The sequence below is a fragment of the Nicotiana sylvestris genome, chromosome 7 (assembly GCF_000393655.2).
Source record: "Nicotiana sylvestris chromosome 7, ASM39365v2, whole genome shotgun sequence".
Lineage (NCBI taxonomy): Eukaryota > Viridiplantae > Streptophyta > Magnoliopsida > Solanales > Solanaceae > Nicotiana > Nicotiana sylvestris.
Window position 1 is genome coordinate 85,765,236 of NC_091063.1, and position 16,354 is coordinate 85,781,589.

The 16,354-nt window shown below is 41.6% G+C and overlaps 1 protein-coding gene across 1 annotated transcript; it reads right to left on the bottom strand.

Moving 5' to 3' along the window:
- Positions 1-350: 350 nt before the first annotated feature.
- LOC104222931 (pentatricopeptide repeat-containing protein At4g21065-like) lies at positions 351-2,261 on the bottom strand. Its single transcript, XM_009774261.2, has one exon. It carries the CDS (start codon positions 2,259-2,261, stop codon positions 351-353), a length of 1,911 nt encoding a protein of 636 aa, XP_009772563.1.
- Between the last annotated feature and the right edge of the window lie 14,093 nt (positions 2,262-16,354).

Genomic DNA, 16,354 nt, shown 5'->3' on the forward strand with positions numbered 1-16,354 from the left:
TGGTTTCTTCAAACTTGTTATTACGCTGCAATCTTGGTTACTTAAATCTGTTTGAACAATCAAGATGGAGATGGCAGAAATATCGCTGCTCTTGTCTCTACTCCATGAAATTTCTCACAAGACTACATTAATCATGTGCTTTTTGACATTAATCCAAACCCTTAAATACTGCTTTATTAGCGCCATAAAATTAAGTATTGGGTAAGGCTACTAAACATGTCCTCATGTTCCATTTAAGTAATTCACCAAAAGTTTCTATATAAGAAATCGTGCATGATTTTAGTGAGGCTCAAATGAACTGATGACTTTCCATATACTGCAGTATACAAAAGGTCCTAGTGCAAGATTTGCTACCAATAGTCCTTACAAGAGCAAAGACCATCTTTAAAACAATGAAATCTATTCCTATCACGCACAACTATCTCTCGCTTGGCAATTTCTGATATTACTTTGAAAGCAGCATGGCAGTCTTCACAAACGCGAAGATTCTTCATTATCCTTATTGTTTCTCCTGGTTTGGTGGTCATCAAACCAAAAACAAGGGCCAATTTCTCACTATGGCGATACAAATATTTTTCTTTCTCATTCTCTTCCATGTCTAGTAGAACCACTGAAGTATTTGGTACATATCCTTTGAACTTCATCCGTTCTAGCAGTTTGTCCCATCTTTCAAAGATCTCCTCTGCTTGAGGATGGTTATCATCTCCAGCCACAAATTCATGCATTACTCCTGCTATAGTTATTGAACTCCAACCTGGTGTTTTCTTTACTCCTCGATCTTTCATCAACTTCCTCACCCTTGCTGCATCTTCCCAGCGCTTAGCTTCTGCATAGATATTTGACATAATTATATAGTATCCGTCATTAAGAGGGTCCAATATACCTAGGTGCCTCATAGCTTCCTCGGCCATGTCCACATCCTTTTGAATTCTACATCCACCTAGAAAAGAACCCCATATGACACCATTTGGATTTATAGGCATGCTTACGATGAACTCATATGCCTCTTTAAGAAGTCCTGCGCGACTCAGGAGATCAACCATGCAACCATAATGCTCAATTTGGGGAGTAATGTTATAGTCTCTAGTCATACTAGTGAAAAATTCTCTCCCCTCATTGACCAACCCCATATGGCTACAAGCATGCAAGACTCCAAGAAATGTGACCTCATTAGGCTTCATTCCTGTTTGGATCATGTTGTTAAAGAGTTCTAAGGCTTCATCAGCCTGTCCATGCATAGCTAAACCCTGGATCATAGCAGACCACGATACAATTGTCCGTTCCTTCATTTCTTCAAAAACAGCTTTTGCAGCCTCTAAGCATCCACACTTAATGTACATGTCAACCAGAGTGTTGCAAACGTGAATATTTCTTTTAAACCCGCTCTTATTTGAATACTCATGAATCCTCCTGCCCAATTGAAGTGCACCCAAATCAGCACAAGCTGCAAGAACAGCCACTACAGTCACCTCATTTGCCCTCAAGCCGGTCTCTTCCATTTCTGTGAAAAGTCTAATAGCTTCTTTAGCCTTCCCGCAATGAACAAAACCAGTGATCATGGCAGTCCAAGACCTTAAATTTCTCTCCGGCATTTTGGAAAACAATTCAAACGCCCCGTCAATATCACCCTTATTCGCTAATTGGGTAATCATTATATTCCAAGACACAACATCTCGTTGAGGCATTTTATCAAACAGAAGCATGGAATCAGCCATTGCTCCACAAGTAGCATACAAGTGAAGAAGTGCATTTAGCAATACTAAGTTCGACAGAAACCCAAGTTTCTCTATATACGCATGAACAATTTTCCCACATGAAAGATCCAGTAATTTCACACAAGCCTTGAGAGCAAAAGAGCAAGTAAAAATATCAGGTACAACATTGTAAATGCGCATTTGATGAAACAAGAAAATGGCATTTGTTACACAATTGCCCTCAGCAAGATTTCTCAAGCAGCTATTCCACACAGAAACTTCTGACTGCTCAATACAGTTGAAAATCTGTTGAGCAAAGGGGAAGGTGGGAGTAAGTGCACAAACGGAGGCAACACGGGAAAGTGGGAGTAGTGAGAGAGGTCTATTGGTTTTAATGAGGAAAGCAACAACTTGTTTGAGCTCGAACGGGGAGTTGAAATTGTAGAGGGTTTCTGAAGTGGGTATTTGCACATTGTTTTTGGGATCAAAGGAGCGTTTGAGTTTTGGGGAGAGAAAGGTATGGTTGGGAAGTGAAGATGCCAAACAAACAGACTGCAGCATGGCCATGAGGAAGCATCAACCTTTCTATGTGTGTGTAATTATAACTTTTGAGTTTTGACTCGTAACCAAGAAATCAGAATTTATTATGTTTAATCCGAATTCTCATAGTTTGAATTTCAGATGAAAGAAAATTTTGTGGTGTTAAATTATTACTCTACTTACCTAGAATATAGATACAGATACAGATTCAGGGTGTTTTCGATAGGAAGGAAAATATTTTTTATGGAAAATGAATGAGTTTATGATTTATTTTTTCTTGTTTGGTTGGTGAGTGAAAAGAAAATATTCATTTGTTAAAAAACGTAATGAAACTTGTAGGGTTTTTGAAAGCTGATACATAAATTTTGAATTTTACCATTTGAGCACCTCTAGTTGAGAAAAAGTCTGGTATTAAACACTTGTGTGTTGTTGAATCGTTGCTGACATGAATTTAATTTAATATTTTATATAATCACATCTTTCACTCATTCGCATTTTTGGACATCTGTATGTTCAAGGTCCACTTCTTCTTCTTCTTTTTTGTCAAATTAATTTTTTTTGCACATAACCCTTCCACTCTCTCAGAACCCACCAGAAAAAATATTCCTGAATTGGAAAATGACCTGAAAACCTTCAGATTTTACCGGTCAAATATCTTCGGTGATTATTTTTTCCTCTCCCCCTAATATCTTTCAATTTCACTGTTTTATCATCTTTTCACATACAAAATAAGAACCATATGCAAAACCTTCAAGTCCAACCTTTGACCACCAAAAATCATAGAGAAAAAGTCACAAACTCAGAGACAAAAATCACCACCTCCAAAAATCAGAGAGAAAAATCAGGAAGCGGCGAATAACTTTTACTATGATTGAAATCTGACCCGATTTTTTCTAGCAAATCAGCAAAAAATTTCAACAAATCAAAAAGAAGTGAACACTGCTGCTTTTCAATTTCTTATTACCTATTCTTACTCCAAAAACCAGTCCCGATCTCTTCCATCTCTCTTGATCTGATGAATTTATTTTATGATAATGGATGTTGACTTTTCTCTAATATGAAGTTTTTGAGTGTAATTGATGGTTAAAAATTAAAGAATAGTCGGATATGTGGATTGAATATGGAGCTTTTGAGTTTGATTTATCAAAATTTTGGTTATGGCTTTAATTAAGAATAAAAGAAAAAAAAGACGGGAAAGGAAGCAGAAGAAGACAAATGGAGGGGGTGGATTTTCTCTAATATGACCCGATAAATTTTTCTATTTTTTAAATTAATTATTTATCTTCTTTGTTTTAATTATTTATCGTATTCAAGTGCTTAATGCTCGTGATTAACACGCAATTGGCCACATCAGCTATAATATTGCCACATAAGCATAGTCAACGCTCAACAGTGTTTATTAGTAGACATTTGCTCAAGTAGATGTGTCCAAATGGAAAAATCCAAAGTTCACGTATCGGCTTTCAAAAGCCCTACAAGTTTAAGTGGTCACGAGGCCATTTCGCCTTGTTGAAATGAAAAAAGTACTCTATTTATAACATGAAAAGAAAGTACTATTAATAATATTTCTATTTAGGGTAGGGTGAGGTAGGGTGAAGGGGCGGGGCAGGGTGGGGGTGTGAGCACGTGATTTTTGTTTTCGCACGACAATCGCTCCAAAAAGAAATAAAAACAAATATAATTGGCCCTGCTGTACAATTTCGGATTTCTGTGCAGCACTTTGTTGATTTATTTGTGACCTTAGCCCATTTTTATTTATTTACTTTATTAAAATAAAAATCAAAAAATATATGTGTCCTGCATAATTCAAACCGCAATCCGGTCGTTAAATAGAAAATCATGAATAGGCATTTTCGTCCGTGATTTTATTTGGTTTGACTTTACCTGTTTTGAAATACTTTAGTGTGTGTGCAAATAATTGTATTGAGTGTGTATTTAATTTTAAATTTGATTTTTTGGCTTAGTTTTGTTTTGAAATAAATCAGAAATAAATAAAAATAAAATAAAATAAATAAATAAATAAAAAATAGACCCCTTCCCTTCCGGACTTGGGCCAATTTTAACAAAATTGGCCCAAACAAACAGCCCAAGACCCAGGCCTGCCCGGTCCAGGCCACCTGATGCCCAGGACGTCCAAACGACGTCGTTTGAGTCATACCTGATCTGGACCGTTGATCTCAGAATGATCAACGGCCAAGATCAATCCCCCGTAACCCACCAATAAACCCGACCCGTCTCACCCGGACCGACCCCAACCCTTTACCCTTAAAACGACACCGTTCCACTTAAGCTATCAGATCCAGACCGTAGATCTAGATTGATCTAACGGTCGAGATCAATCCACCCATTAACTATATAAAGTCATAATCCTACCCTGCCCCCCCTATCCGAACCCCAGCCTTCGTCTTCAACCTCATCCCCTTCAAACCCTAGAGCCGCCCTTGTATCCCCCACCATGAAAACCGGCGGCATGAACACCGGTGACCTCGCCATGAACACCATAGAACCCCCTCACCACCCTGAACATAGACCTGTTGACCGTTTGGTTCGAATCACCCCCCAGGTCCTCGAATCTTCATTTGAAGATTCGAGTCAAACTCGATCTACACCAAACAACCCCAGCTTCATACCAGACACTCCCCGGACCTTCCTCGTGACCAAACCATACTTGGTTTGGTCCGAATCTAACCAGGGAAGCACGAATATTAGATCTGAGTTTTGAAACCACAAGGTCCCTCGTCACTGGTTCAAACCGGTTCAAACCAAAGAGTTTTAAGGTCTGATGGACTTTAATCAAGTGTTTCTCATTTGAGAAACACTTCGATTAAAGCCCGTTCAGCCTTAAGAAAGTTGTTCAAATCCGAGTTCAAATTTTTAACTTTGCAAGCTTTAAGGTGAGTTTGTTTGGTTTCCTTTATTTGTTTTAGTCCGTGTGTTTTGTTTTAAATATCTGGTCATGTTTTGTTTCAATTTGTGTCTTTAAATTTTACTACCTTCTGATTGACCACTTTGCCTGAACCACTGTGTTTTGTTTGAACCCCTCCTATTCTGATAAGACATGTGTATTGGTTGTATCCCAAATTTGTACTGACTTACTGATTCCTCAAAGTATAATCCTGCTTAATCAGTATAAGTCGAGTCATGTGTCCCATGCTTTTGAATGTCTGATTTGGCTACGTTTGTGTATGTTAATACTAATATAGTCGAGTCGACATGTGTCGTCAATTAATTTCAACTGTCTGAGCATAGTAAATCGATTTGCTTCTGTTGAACATTTGTTGAAATCAATTCAGAACCAGTTTTGTTTACTTATAGCTGTTGATTTGGATCAGTCAATGTAAAAAGGATTGTTTATGTTTAAATTCTGAATTGGAAGGCATGTGCACTCGTGCACAGCATGTGCATTGGTGCACCTCATGTGCCTTGTGCACAGCCTGTTTTTCTGCATTAAGAAGCTTTTAAGTTTTAAACAATCTGACAGCATATGCTGTCAGATATATTCTACTGCCCATACTTGCTTTTAGATAATAAAATGAAAAGTTGAATCTGCCAGGGAATGTGAATGGGTTTTAATACTTAATTAGCTAAAGTTGGAATTGAAAATGGAAGGCACATGGGAAGGGTACTGGGATTTCTGAAAATAGGCTGTTAAAAAGAGTAGGATAGAGGCTTATAAAAGGGGGGGGGGGGATAGGACACAGAAAAGGAGGAGAAAATAGACAGACTGTGAGGAATTTTTGAAAGAGAAAGCTGAAATACACACTGAGAAGTATACACACACAGACATACATAGAGAGACACAGGGGAGCCTAAACTGAAATTTTGAGAATTGAAGTTCTGGGGGAAAACAGTAAAAAAAAAAAATGGAAAAGGTCTCTTTCTGATAACTTAAGTATAAGTTCAAGACTGCAGACTGATATTGGATTCTTGAAAAGAAAGAAGATAGGGAAAGGGATAAACAGAAAATCAGCAATTACTTCTGTCTTGTTTGTCTGATTCCCAGTCTTGTTCAACCTGTTCAATCAACTCTGTTTTCTTCCAAGTATCAGCTGAGTTCATTAGTTGATTCATATTGTTCGTTTCCCCTGGATTGGTCTGTCTTGGAGTATTATTCCTACTGCATTGTTTGCTGCTACCTGTCTACCATTTCTTGTCGGTTCTAACTGTATCTTGCACTGGGAGTTGTTCTATTGGTACCTGCTGTTACTGCTGCTGTTTGGTATCGCTTCTATTGTCCTACTGACCCCTTGCTCCTTCTGTTGTATCCAATATCCAGGTACATACTAAGACTCGCATTTGATGTAACAATGAAAGCATGAATCAAAAGATTTGAAGGAGTTAGAAGCACCTGTTGTATTGCTTATGAATTGCCTTTTAATGTTGTTAAGATATGTAGTTTCTTGGTCTGTTAGCCTAATAGAGACACATTAGTAAGGTTGTACTTAATTAAAGTTTATGCCAATCTGAAACTGTGACATTTTATTCGTTTAGTAGTACATAAGATGTAAATACAATCCATGAAATGTGCAGCCATTTTAATACAATTGTTAACTCATACTCGCTATTTAAGCATGTTTCGAATATGTAAGGGCAAATGATTGTTTAGATCTAGCTAAAGACAATACAGTTTCAAACTCTTGAGTTTCAGTTTGCGTGAAGCAGTTTACAGGATGAGTTTCAAATACCACTAGTCGCATTTCCCAAACAAGCAATTTTAATTAATCTTGTCCGAATAAGTTAAAGTTAGGGAGCTCTTGTAACAGTCGTAGCATTTCATCAATCCCATATACATTTCTTTTATCAAGTTCAAAGCATGTTTTCATGAGGTACAATGTTTCTTCAGTCCGTAAATAATTAATCGGACGATTAGCTAAAATCCTGATTTGGGCCAAACACATAGTTAAAAAATAGCACGCATCTTTTCTTCTATTTTTAAGAGATAAACACATCAGAAATGTAACCGTTTTAGGATGTTCCTTCTAAAATAATGAGACGAGCCTCGCCAAATGAGATGTAAATCGCGGGGCCCTCAATAAATAACCTTGATAATTATCTAGAATTCAGGATGGGCCATTTAATAAATTTCATGGCCTTCTACAAATAATAACGCGCTAGACCCCTTAGGCATCCTTAATGAATTACACTCTTAAACTTGGGTGCGCATTGATGTGACCCGAATCCAAATCTCAACGGAGTCGAAATGTGTTAACAACTACGGGTGCATTGATTGTGACGTGGTTCAAGATGCATTTTCACGACGTTGCAATTCTATAAAAATAAATGATAATAATAAAAGCGGTTTAAACTTAATAAAAGCACATAAGTCACAACCTGTATTTAAATCAGATATTTAGCCATTATAACAATTTAAGCGACCGTGCTAGAACCACGGGATTCGAGGGTGCCTAACACCTTCCCTCGGGTCAACAGAATTCCTTACTTAGAATTTCTGGTTCGCAGACTTCATTTGAAAAGTCGAATATTTTCCTCGATTTGGGATTCAAGATAAACCGGTGGCTTGGGACACCAAAAGCCAAACCTTTCCCAAGTGGCGACTCTGAATTAAATAAATAATCCCATTTCGAATATTGTCACTTAAATTGGAAAAACTCCCACCCGCGCATTTCTAACCCTTCGGGGCGGGCGCGCAAAAAGGAGGTGTGACAGCTCTGGCGACTCTGCTGGGGAAGTGACCCAGAACCACTGGTTCAGGGTCCAAGAATTCGAGCTTAGAATAATTGTTATATTTGGCTTTATTATCTGATCTTTATTACATGTTTTGCATAAAAGTGCTAAATGTTGTCTTTTACCGCTTTTGATATTATCTGAACTGTATATAAACTGTGCCGAAACCCTTCTTTTCTTACCTCCGGGGAGAAGCTCGCTGGTCGAGACTCCCTATTCTGTTAGTGTCAATACTTGAAATAAGAAAGAGGTCGGACAAGTTACAAAGCCGGACGATCTCGCGGGTCCCCGGTACGTAGCCCCCTCCTCGACTCGAGTTGTCCGCTCGGGTACACAGTCTAGGGCAAATACCAAGGTTTAAACCTAGTATAACGAAACTTCATGCCGGATCCCTAGTAGGAACGCTTATTTGCATCATATGGCATTTGACTTAGGGGACTCAACACAGGGGTTGGGTCCGTCTAGGACAGGCAACCTGAAATGGAAAGACCATCATGCTGCATTCCTATCTGTGTTATGCATTTATTTGCTTCGGTTCCGCATGTCGACCGGTTCTTAAAAAAAGAAGGGAAAATAGCAGCGCAGGGGAGATAATTACTTATTTTTGGAAAATAAAACCAATGTCCAAGTAGTGTCAAAACCTCGCCGGAATTTTTCTAAAAAAAAAAAAAAACTGTTTTGTTTATTGAGAGTTGTTAAAAAAAATATATACAAATTTTTTTCTTTTATCACTTTCAAAGATCAAAAAAAAAGGTATTTATTTTAAGAGTAAAAAAAAATCGAAAATTCATAATTCAAAAAAAAATGAGTTGTTTCTTTCGTAGTACCCCTTTTATGAATTCAGACTAATAGTCCAAATTTTTCTTAAAAAAATAATAATAATATATAAAAAAATAAAAAAAATATAGTTTCTTTAATCTTTATCTCTTTTCAAAAAAAAATGTAAAAAAATACGCATTCCTGATTTCTAGGTTTATTCGATTTTTTTTTCCTATGTTACGATACCCCGAACTACGCCGGTTTGATTCTCACCGGATGTGAGATACGTAGGCAACCCTCGTCGGGTTCAACCCCCATTTTGCTAAAATAGCCAAAATCAAAAAAAATATGTTTCAAATTTTTAAAGAGTCATAAATAAGTCAGGTGATGCTGTTTTGACATGAATAGCCGAATGTTCCCGAAAGGGACGCCGGAAGGCTGACTTTGCATAAATAGCCACTTTTGGGTTTTGCTTAGCATTTTTAGACCCACACAGCCTTAAAATCTTCGTCCCCGAAGTGCTTAAAGGCCGTGTTCAAAGCTTGGTCCCCTCTGTAAAATATTTTGAGTCAGTCATTTTTGTTAAAATCACCTTAATAAATGTGCAGGATGAGCACGATGCAAAATGAACATTTTTCAATAATGACCAAAATCCCTATCAAGTTACGGCTATGGTGGAATGATCTAGGTGTTGAAGGGCAAAATGAGGTTAAGAAAAATCTGAAAGGTCTTGTGGGTCTGTTGGAAATCCAGCCTCGGGGAGATATCATAAGAGCTTTGGTTACCTATTGGGACCCGGCGCACAATGTTTTCCATTTCTCTGATTTTGAGCTCACCCCAACTTTGGAAGAAATGGCCGGATACATCGGGAATACTGAACTTCCGTTGAGGGAAAAATACTTGGTCGCCCCAAGAGTCGTCACGGTACATCGGTTCCTGGATTCATTGAAAATACCTAGAACAGTCCACAACCCGGATCTAGCAGCCGGATTCTGTACTCCATGCTTCATATATGATAGATACGGTCACGAGGGGGGATTCAATAATCCAATCAACAAACTGTGCAGCAAAGGAGTTCGTCAGAAGTGGGACGAGCACAGACGGGTGGCGTTCATGATAACGTTTCTGGGTCTTCTGGTATTTCCCAGGAAAGATGGAAACATTGATTTGAAGATATCTGGGGTCGTCAGCACTTTACTCACGCAAAGTGACAGTACTCTCGCGCCTATGGTGGTATCCGACATCTTTCGAGCTCTCACAGCTTGTAAAGCTGGGGGAAATTTCTTCGAAGGTTGTAACTTGCTCCTGCAGATATGGATGACCGAGCACCTTTGCCATCATTCCGAGATTTTGAGCCATGGTTCCCCGGAAAAGACCCGCATAGAAGAATCTTACGCGAGAGCCAAAGAGATCAGTTTGCCCGAAGGAGTCCTGGCTTGGACCTCGTTCTTTCAAGCTCTTACTGCCAGCCAAATACAATGGAAGTTGGGATGGTTGCCCGTTGATGAGGTCTTATATATGTCAGCGGCTAAAACTCATTTCTTGCTGATGGGGCTTAAGAGCATTCAACCTTACGCACCCTGCCGAGTTTTAAGACAGTTCGGAAGATGCCAGACAGTACCTCATGAGGAAGATCTAAGCACTCAAGCAATTGAGATAAGTCCTAACGGACAGTTCCCAGAAGCAAAGATTCGCCAAATCTGGAATGAGGGTCAATATTTGAAATCAGATACTTGCGTGCGGGATCAAGCCAAAGGAGAAACGGCGCCAGGTTACCTTGCATGGTACAGAAGGGAACTCGAGCATGAAAGGCCAGCTAAGAGACCCCACATCCGGAATTTTACCGAATCATCACAAAAGCAGTGGGATTGGTTAGCAAAAGAAAGAGGCTATTGCACCGAAATCAGCAGGTTAAAGCAACAAGTGGAAAAATTGAAATATGAACACAACGTGCAAGTTGCTACCGATCTGGGAGAGCGGAACAGGTTGATTCAAGAAAATGAAATGCTCAGAGCCCAGATCAAACAGATAAGGTTGGATGCAGATAGACAACCAAGGCGTCGATCGGACGAGCAGCTGATAAAAGGGCTAAAAGGTGAAATCAGGGAATGGCGAGATGGTTTGGAGAAATCTGAAAACATCATAGCAGAGCTCAAAGCACAGTGGGATACAAGAACGGATAAGCATCGCAGGTACCTGAATCGATTGGAAAGCGACCATGAGAAGACTGTTGCTAAGATAAAGAGAGAGATGGCTGCACTTGAGATCAAAGCAGCTAATCAGGCCAAGGATTTCCAAATTGAGAGCAGATACTGGTATGACTCAATAGCCCAGATGAAGTTGGAAGTACGACGACTGAAGCATCAGCATGTACAAGATGCTCAAGTTTTCAAGATATGCAGCGATCAGACAAAACGCCTGCTCGTAGAGAAGAAGCAAACCAGAGATAGGATCAAGGCCATTGCCCATGCCATCACCAGACGATGCCTACGATGTGAGAACATGTCCAGCGCTACCGTCCTCTCGGCAGTAATGGGTTATGTCAAGCAGACTATGCACGAGCTAGAGCAACTTGAGAGGGATCTCACGCCTAGGACCGCGGCGAGGCCGAACGACGCCCCGCGGAAACCAATTTTTAAAACCATAATGCATTCATAGGTCAAATCTGTATCTTAGCATCTTCTGCCTGTTTTTTCATCAGGGTGATTTTTAGTCTATTTTTGAGTCTAGGTTTATTTTCAAAGTTTGCTTTTTCTTTTGCAAAATGTAGTTTGTAATAGACTGCTTCAATAATAAAGAGTTTGCTTCTTTCACGCTCATTTGTGTTTTCAAACTACGTAATGATCTGATTCACGTGAGTATCGTGATACGTAGGCAATCCTCATCGGATCCGATCGCATGTTCTTTTGCTACAAAAAAAATATAAAAGAAAAATAAATGTAAATAAAATAAAAGGAAAACAAAAGAAAAGAAAAGAAAAAGGGGGAAATAAGAGGAAAAATACCGGAATGACGCATGCTCTCGTAGCAGACATATAGTAATCCACTTAACTGTATAGGTGCATCATGCCCAACGTGAGATTAACTATCTATTATTTGCTGCAGAATTAACCGTGCGTTTGTCATTGAGCATTTTTTTCCAGGATTTTTTGAAAAGACGGTTGGTTTGGTGAAAGTCTGGCCTCGCATTCATACTTCACGTGATCAAGGAGAGGTGTTCAACTACCTGCTGTTAGGACCAGAAGCAGTACTCACACTTACTTCACCAGGTCAAAAGGAAGTGTGGAAATGTCTTCGGAAATTCCATTGCAAACAGTCCCCGTCTCTGAGGAGAGCTCAATCTCAGCCGTCCTCACGCCTGAATCCGCAACTGCGGAAGAAAATAGAATCCTACGGCTCCGCATGTTGGAAATGCTGGATGACTGGAACAATGGGAAAGAGCCGCCAAGTGTCGTCCCCGGATTCCCTGAATTATTCTCCAGGTCAGGTGGGACTTCTAATGTCCCCATAAATTACCCTGCTACCCCATTCGGGTACCCAGCCACCTCCGCCTTCTCCGCAGGATCACCTTCTGAGCCTCATCCCCGAATGTCGGCCACTGATGCAAGCATGAACATCTTTACTGCATCGCTTTGCCCAGCTACGGCACAGCCTGCCACATACAAGCCAAGCTTTGACTCATCCTCTTTTACATTCCAAGCACCATCATTCTCAATGGAACCAACCAGGTTCGCTACCAACAATAATCCTCTACCGCCTCAGTGCGAACTCGCACCGGGACAGGATCAGAACCCCAGGATTGCGGAACAAAATGAGATTGCTAAGAGAATGAGAAGCCTTGAACAAAGTTTGAAGAATATGCAAGGGTTGAGCGGACAAAAGAGCGTCTCTTACGCCGACCTGTGCATGTTCCCTCACGTGCACCTGCCAACGGGTTTCAAGACCCCCAAATTCGAGAAATACGATGGGCACGGTGACCCCATTGCACATCTTAAGAAATACTGCAACCAATTGCGGGGAGCCGGCGGAAAAGAAGAACTGCTCATGGCATATTTTGGGGAAAGCTTAGTAGGGATAGCTTCAGAATGGTATATGGATCAGGAAATGTCCCGATGGCATATATGGGATGATCTCGCCAGAGATTTTGTAAAGCAATTCCAGTATAACATCGACATTGCGCCAGACCGAAACTCTCTGTCGAATTTGAAGAAGAAGCCTTCGGAAAGCTTTAGAGAGTACGCTATTAAGTGGCGTGAACAGGCGTCGAGGGTGAAGCCCCCCATGGATGAAGTGGAAATGGTCACCACCTTTCTCCAAGCTCAAGAGTCTGACTATTTCCAAAACATGATGTCGGCCATGGGTAAGCCATTCGCAGAAGCGATCAAGATAGGAGAGATGGTAGAGAATGGGTTGAAAACGGGAAGGATTTTGAGTCAAGCAGCCATAAGGGCAACCTCTCAGGCCGTCCAAAGCGGGTCGGGAGGAACGACAAGGGGGAAGAAGAAGGAAGAAACGGCTATGGCAGCCTCTGAAGCAAGGGAGTATCGTCATCCCAGGCCCCATTTTCCGGAAAGGGCCCCACAACACTACTACCCCCACTCAAATGTGGCATATGCTCATCAACCTTATATGGTCATGAATGCCCAACCTTATAACCATCCACCACAACAAGCCAACCGAGGCCCAGCTCCACCTCCCAGAAATCAGCCTCCTTACCGCAACCACTATAACCCACAACCCCCGCAGAATAACTACCGCCCCCAGGAGCCACCTCGACGGCGGACTTTCACGCCCATCGGTGAACAATACTCTACATTGTTCCCTAAGCTAGTCCAGTTGGGTTTCTTGCAACCAATTCCCCAAACGAGGCAAAACCCGACATCTCCTTCTTACAAAGCCGGAGTCAGATGCGCCTATCATTCAGGGGCCGAGGGACATGATACAAACGACTGCTGGTCATTGAAAAGAGTGGTCGAAAATTTGATAGAGCAGGGGAAAATAGTGCTAAGGGACGAAGAGATCCCGAATGTGACTAACAATCCATTGCCCGCTCACAATAATGGGCCGCTGATCGGCATGATTTGTGAAGACAAAGAGTTCGACCCTGCTTTGAAAGCCATAATTGCCATTGTCGACACAGGGAAGAGGCCTGAAATAGACCAGAAAATCAGAAAAAGAGGAGGAGGCCAAGATCGCAGAGAGCAAGTCTGAAAAGAAGGTGGAAAAGAAAGTGGTACCAGCAAAGGGCGGAGTTCTTTACGTACCACGAGGTCAAGCTGAGAAGACGCAGAAATCCGGGATCAAAAAGACAAAACCTATGTACGTGCCAAAAGGGGCCTATGTGGTCCGGGGGACGATTCAACCACCTCGGCTGAATGAGCCAGTGGTTATCGGACGCGTGCCACAAAAGCCAATGACCAACCCGACCACAGTGCCGTGGAATTATAAAAAGACTTTGGTGATGTACAAAGGAAAAGAGGTCGTGGGAGAACTTCCAGAAAATACTTTCATTAGAGGGTACTCAAATACCCAAGAACTGAACAACGCCACACAAAGGCGCTTTCCTCCAAAGAAGCCTGTGAGTGTTGAAGAGGCGGAAGTGTTCTTCCAACAAATGAAGATGCCGGATTACGAAGTGATAGATCAGTTGCGCAAGCACCCTGAGCAGGTGTCCATGCTATCATTATTGACAAGGTCGGCCGAGCATCAAAAGATCTTACTGAAGACCCTGAATGAGGCATATGTGCCGGTTGAAACCTCGGTGGAGCAACTAGAGCGGATGACAGAAAGATTCTTCGCCGTCAACCAAATCTCTTTCAGCAAGAATGATTTACCCCCGGAAGGAGCAGCACACAACAAGGCCTTGCACTTAACAGTTAAATGCGAGGACTACTACGTCAAGCGGGTAATGCTGGATGGGGGATCAGGTGTTGACATTTGCCCGCTCTCCACGCTACAAAGAATGGAAATTGAGACCGGAAGAATCCGACCCAACAACGTCTGCGTAAGAGCTTTCGATGGTATCAAGAGAGACACCATGGGAGAAATAGACCTGCTGCTGGTCATAGGACCAGTCGAATTTCGAGTCACTTTCCAAGTGATCGACATGGACACATCTTACAATTTCCTCCTTGGCAGGCCTTGGATCCATGCGGCAGGAGCCGTGCCTTCTACTCTTCACCAGATGGTGAAGTTCGAGTATGAAGACCAAGAGATCGTGGTCCATGGGGAAGACGAACATGCCATTTATCGGGACCCATCCATCCCGTATCTTGAACCAAGAGAAGGGAGCGAGCATACGGTCTATCAAGCTTTCGAGGTGGTATTGGCAGAGCAGCACGAAGAGGGAGTACCTTGCCCCCAGCCTTTCTTGTCTAACGCTTCGGTTATGGTGGCCAAAGAGATGATCCGACACGGATTTAGGCCAGGGAAGGGGCTTGGACGAACCCTTCAGGGAATGACGGAACCCATTACTTTACCAGTCATCAAGAAACCTTTTGGACTAGGTTTCAAACCTACTCCAACAGACGAAAAATGGGCAAAGAAAAGGAGAAATGAGGGCTGGAAGCTGCCTCAACCGCTGCCGGATTTATATGCGACTTTCGTCAGGCCAAGGTACGCGGAAGAAGAAGATGATGAGGTCTTCACAGCTGAGGAAATCGAGGAAATATGTGGGGCGATGAGAGAAATGCTCTACGAGGTCCACATGGTTCAACCAGGTGAAGGCACAAGCACTGCTGAGATGCTGTACATGGGACCGAACGCCCAACTTCAAAACTGGAAGGCCACGCCATTCCCGACTAGACGGAAGTCCGGGTAGACCTGCCCTGCCACTTTTCCTGTATCACAAGTTATCCCCGGGACCTAACTTGAACGTTTTTTTTTCTTTTCGATTGTTGTTTTGAATTCCTAGCTGAAAACATTGTTGTATTCCAACTTTCCAAAAGAAATATACAAAAATACAAAAAAAATCATCATTGCTTTCCTATTCTTTCTCTTGTTCTGATTTTTATTACTTTTCCTCTTATCTTCCTTTTCAGTCCTAATAATGCGGCTTTAAATATGACATGCTTGCGGACTTCACGCCCAGACCACAATGAGCTATTTAACTGCGAATTAATGAACCCAGAACCAGAATATGATGCGGAAGAGGCTTTTAGGGAGATAAACCGAGAGTTGGAATATTTCGAGAATAAACCTAAGCCAAATCTGAATGACACTGAACCGGTAAACTTAGGAACCCCGGAAGAAGTCCGGGAGACCAAGATAAGCATTCACACGGACGAGAAAACGCGAGAGGCGATAATTCAACTTCTTCTTGAATTCAAAGACGTGTTTGCCTGGTCATATGATGACATGCCAGGACTAGGTGTCGATCTAGTGGTTCACAAATTGCCAATTCATCCTGATTATCCTCCGGTTCAACAAAAGCAACGAAAGTTCAAAACCGAGGTCAGTGACAAAATTAAAGAGGAGATCACCAAGCAACTGAAAACAGGAGTGATCCGGGTAGTCCAATACACAACATGGTTGGCGAATGTGGTTCCAGTACCGAAAAAGGACGGGAAAACTCGGGTATGTGTAGATTACCGAGATCTGAACAGAGCAAGTCCTAAAGATAATTTCCCGCTGCCTAACATCCACATCCTCGTTGATAATTGCGCCAAACACGAGATA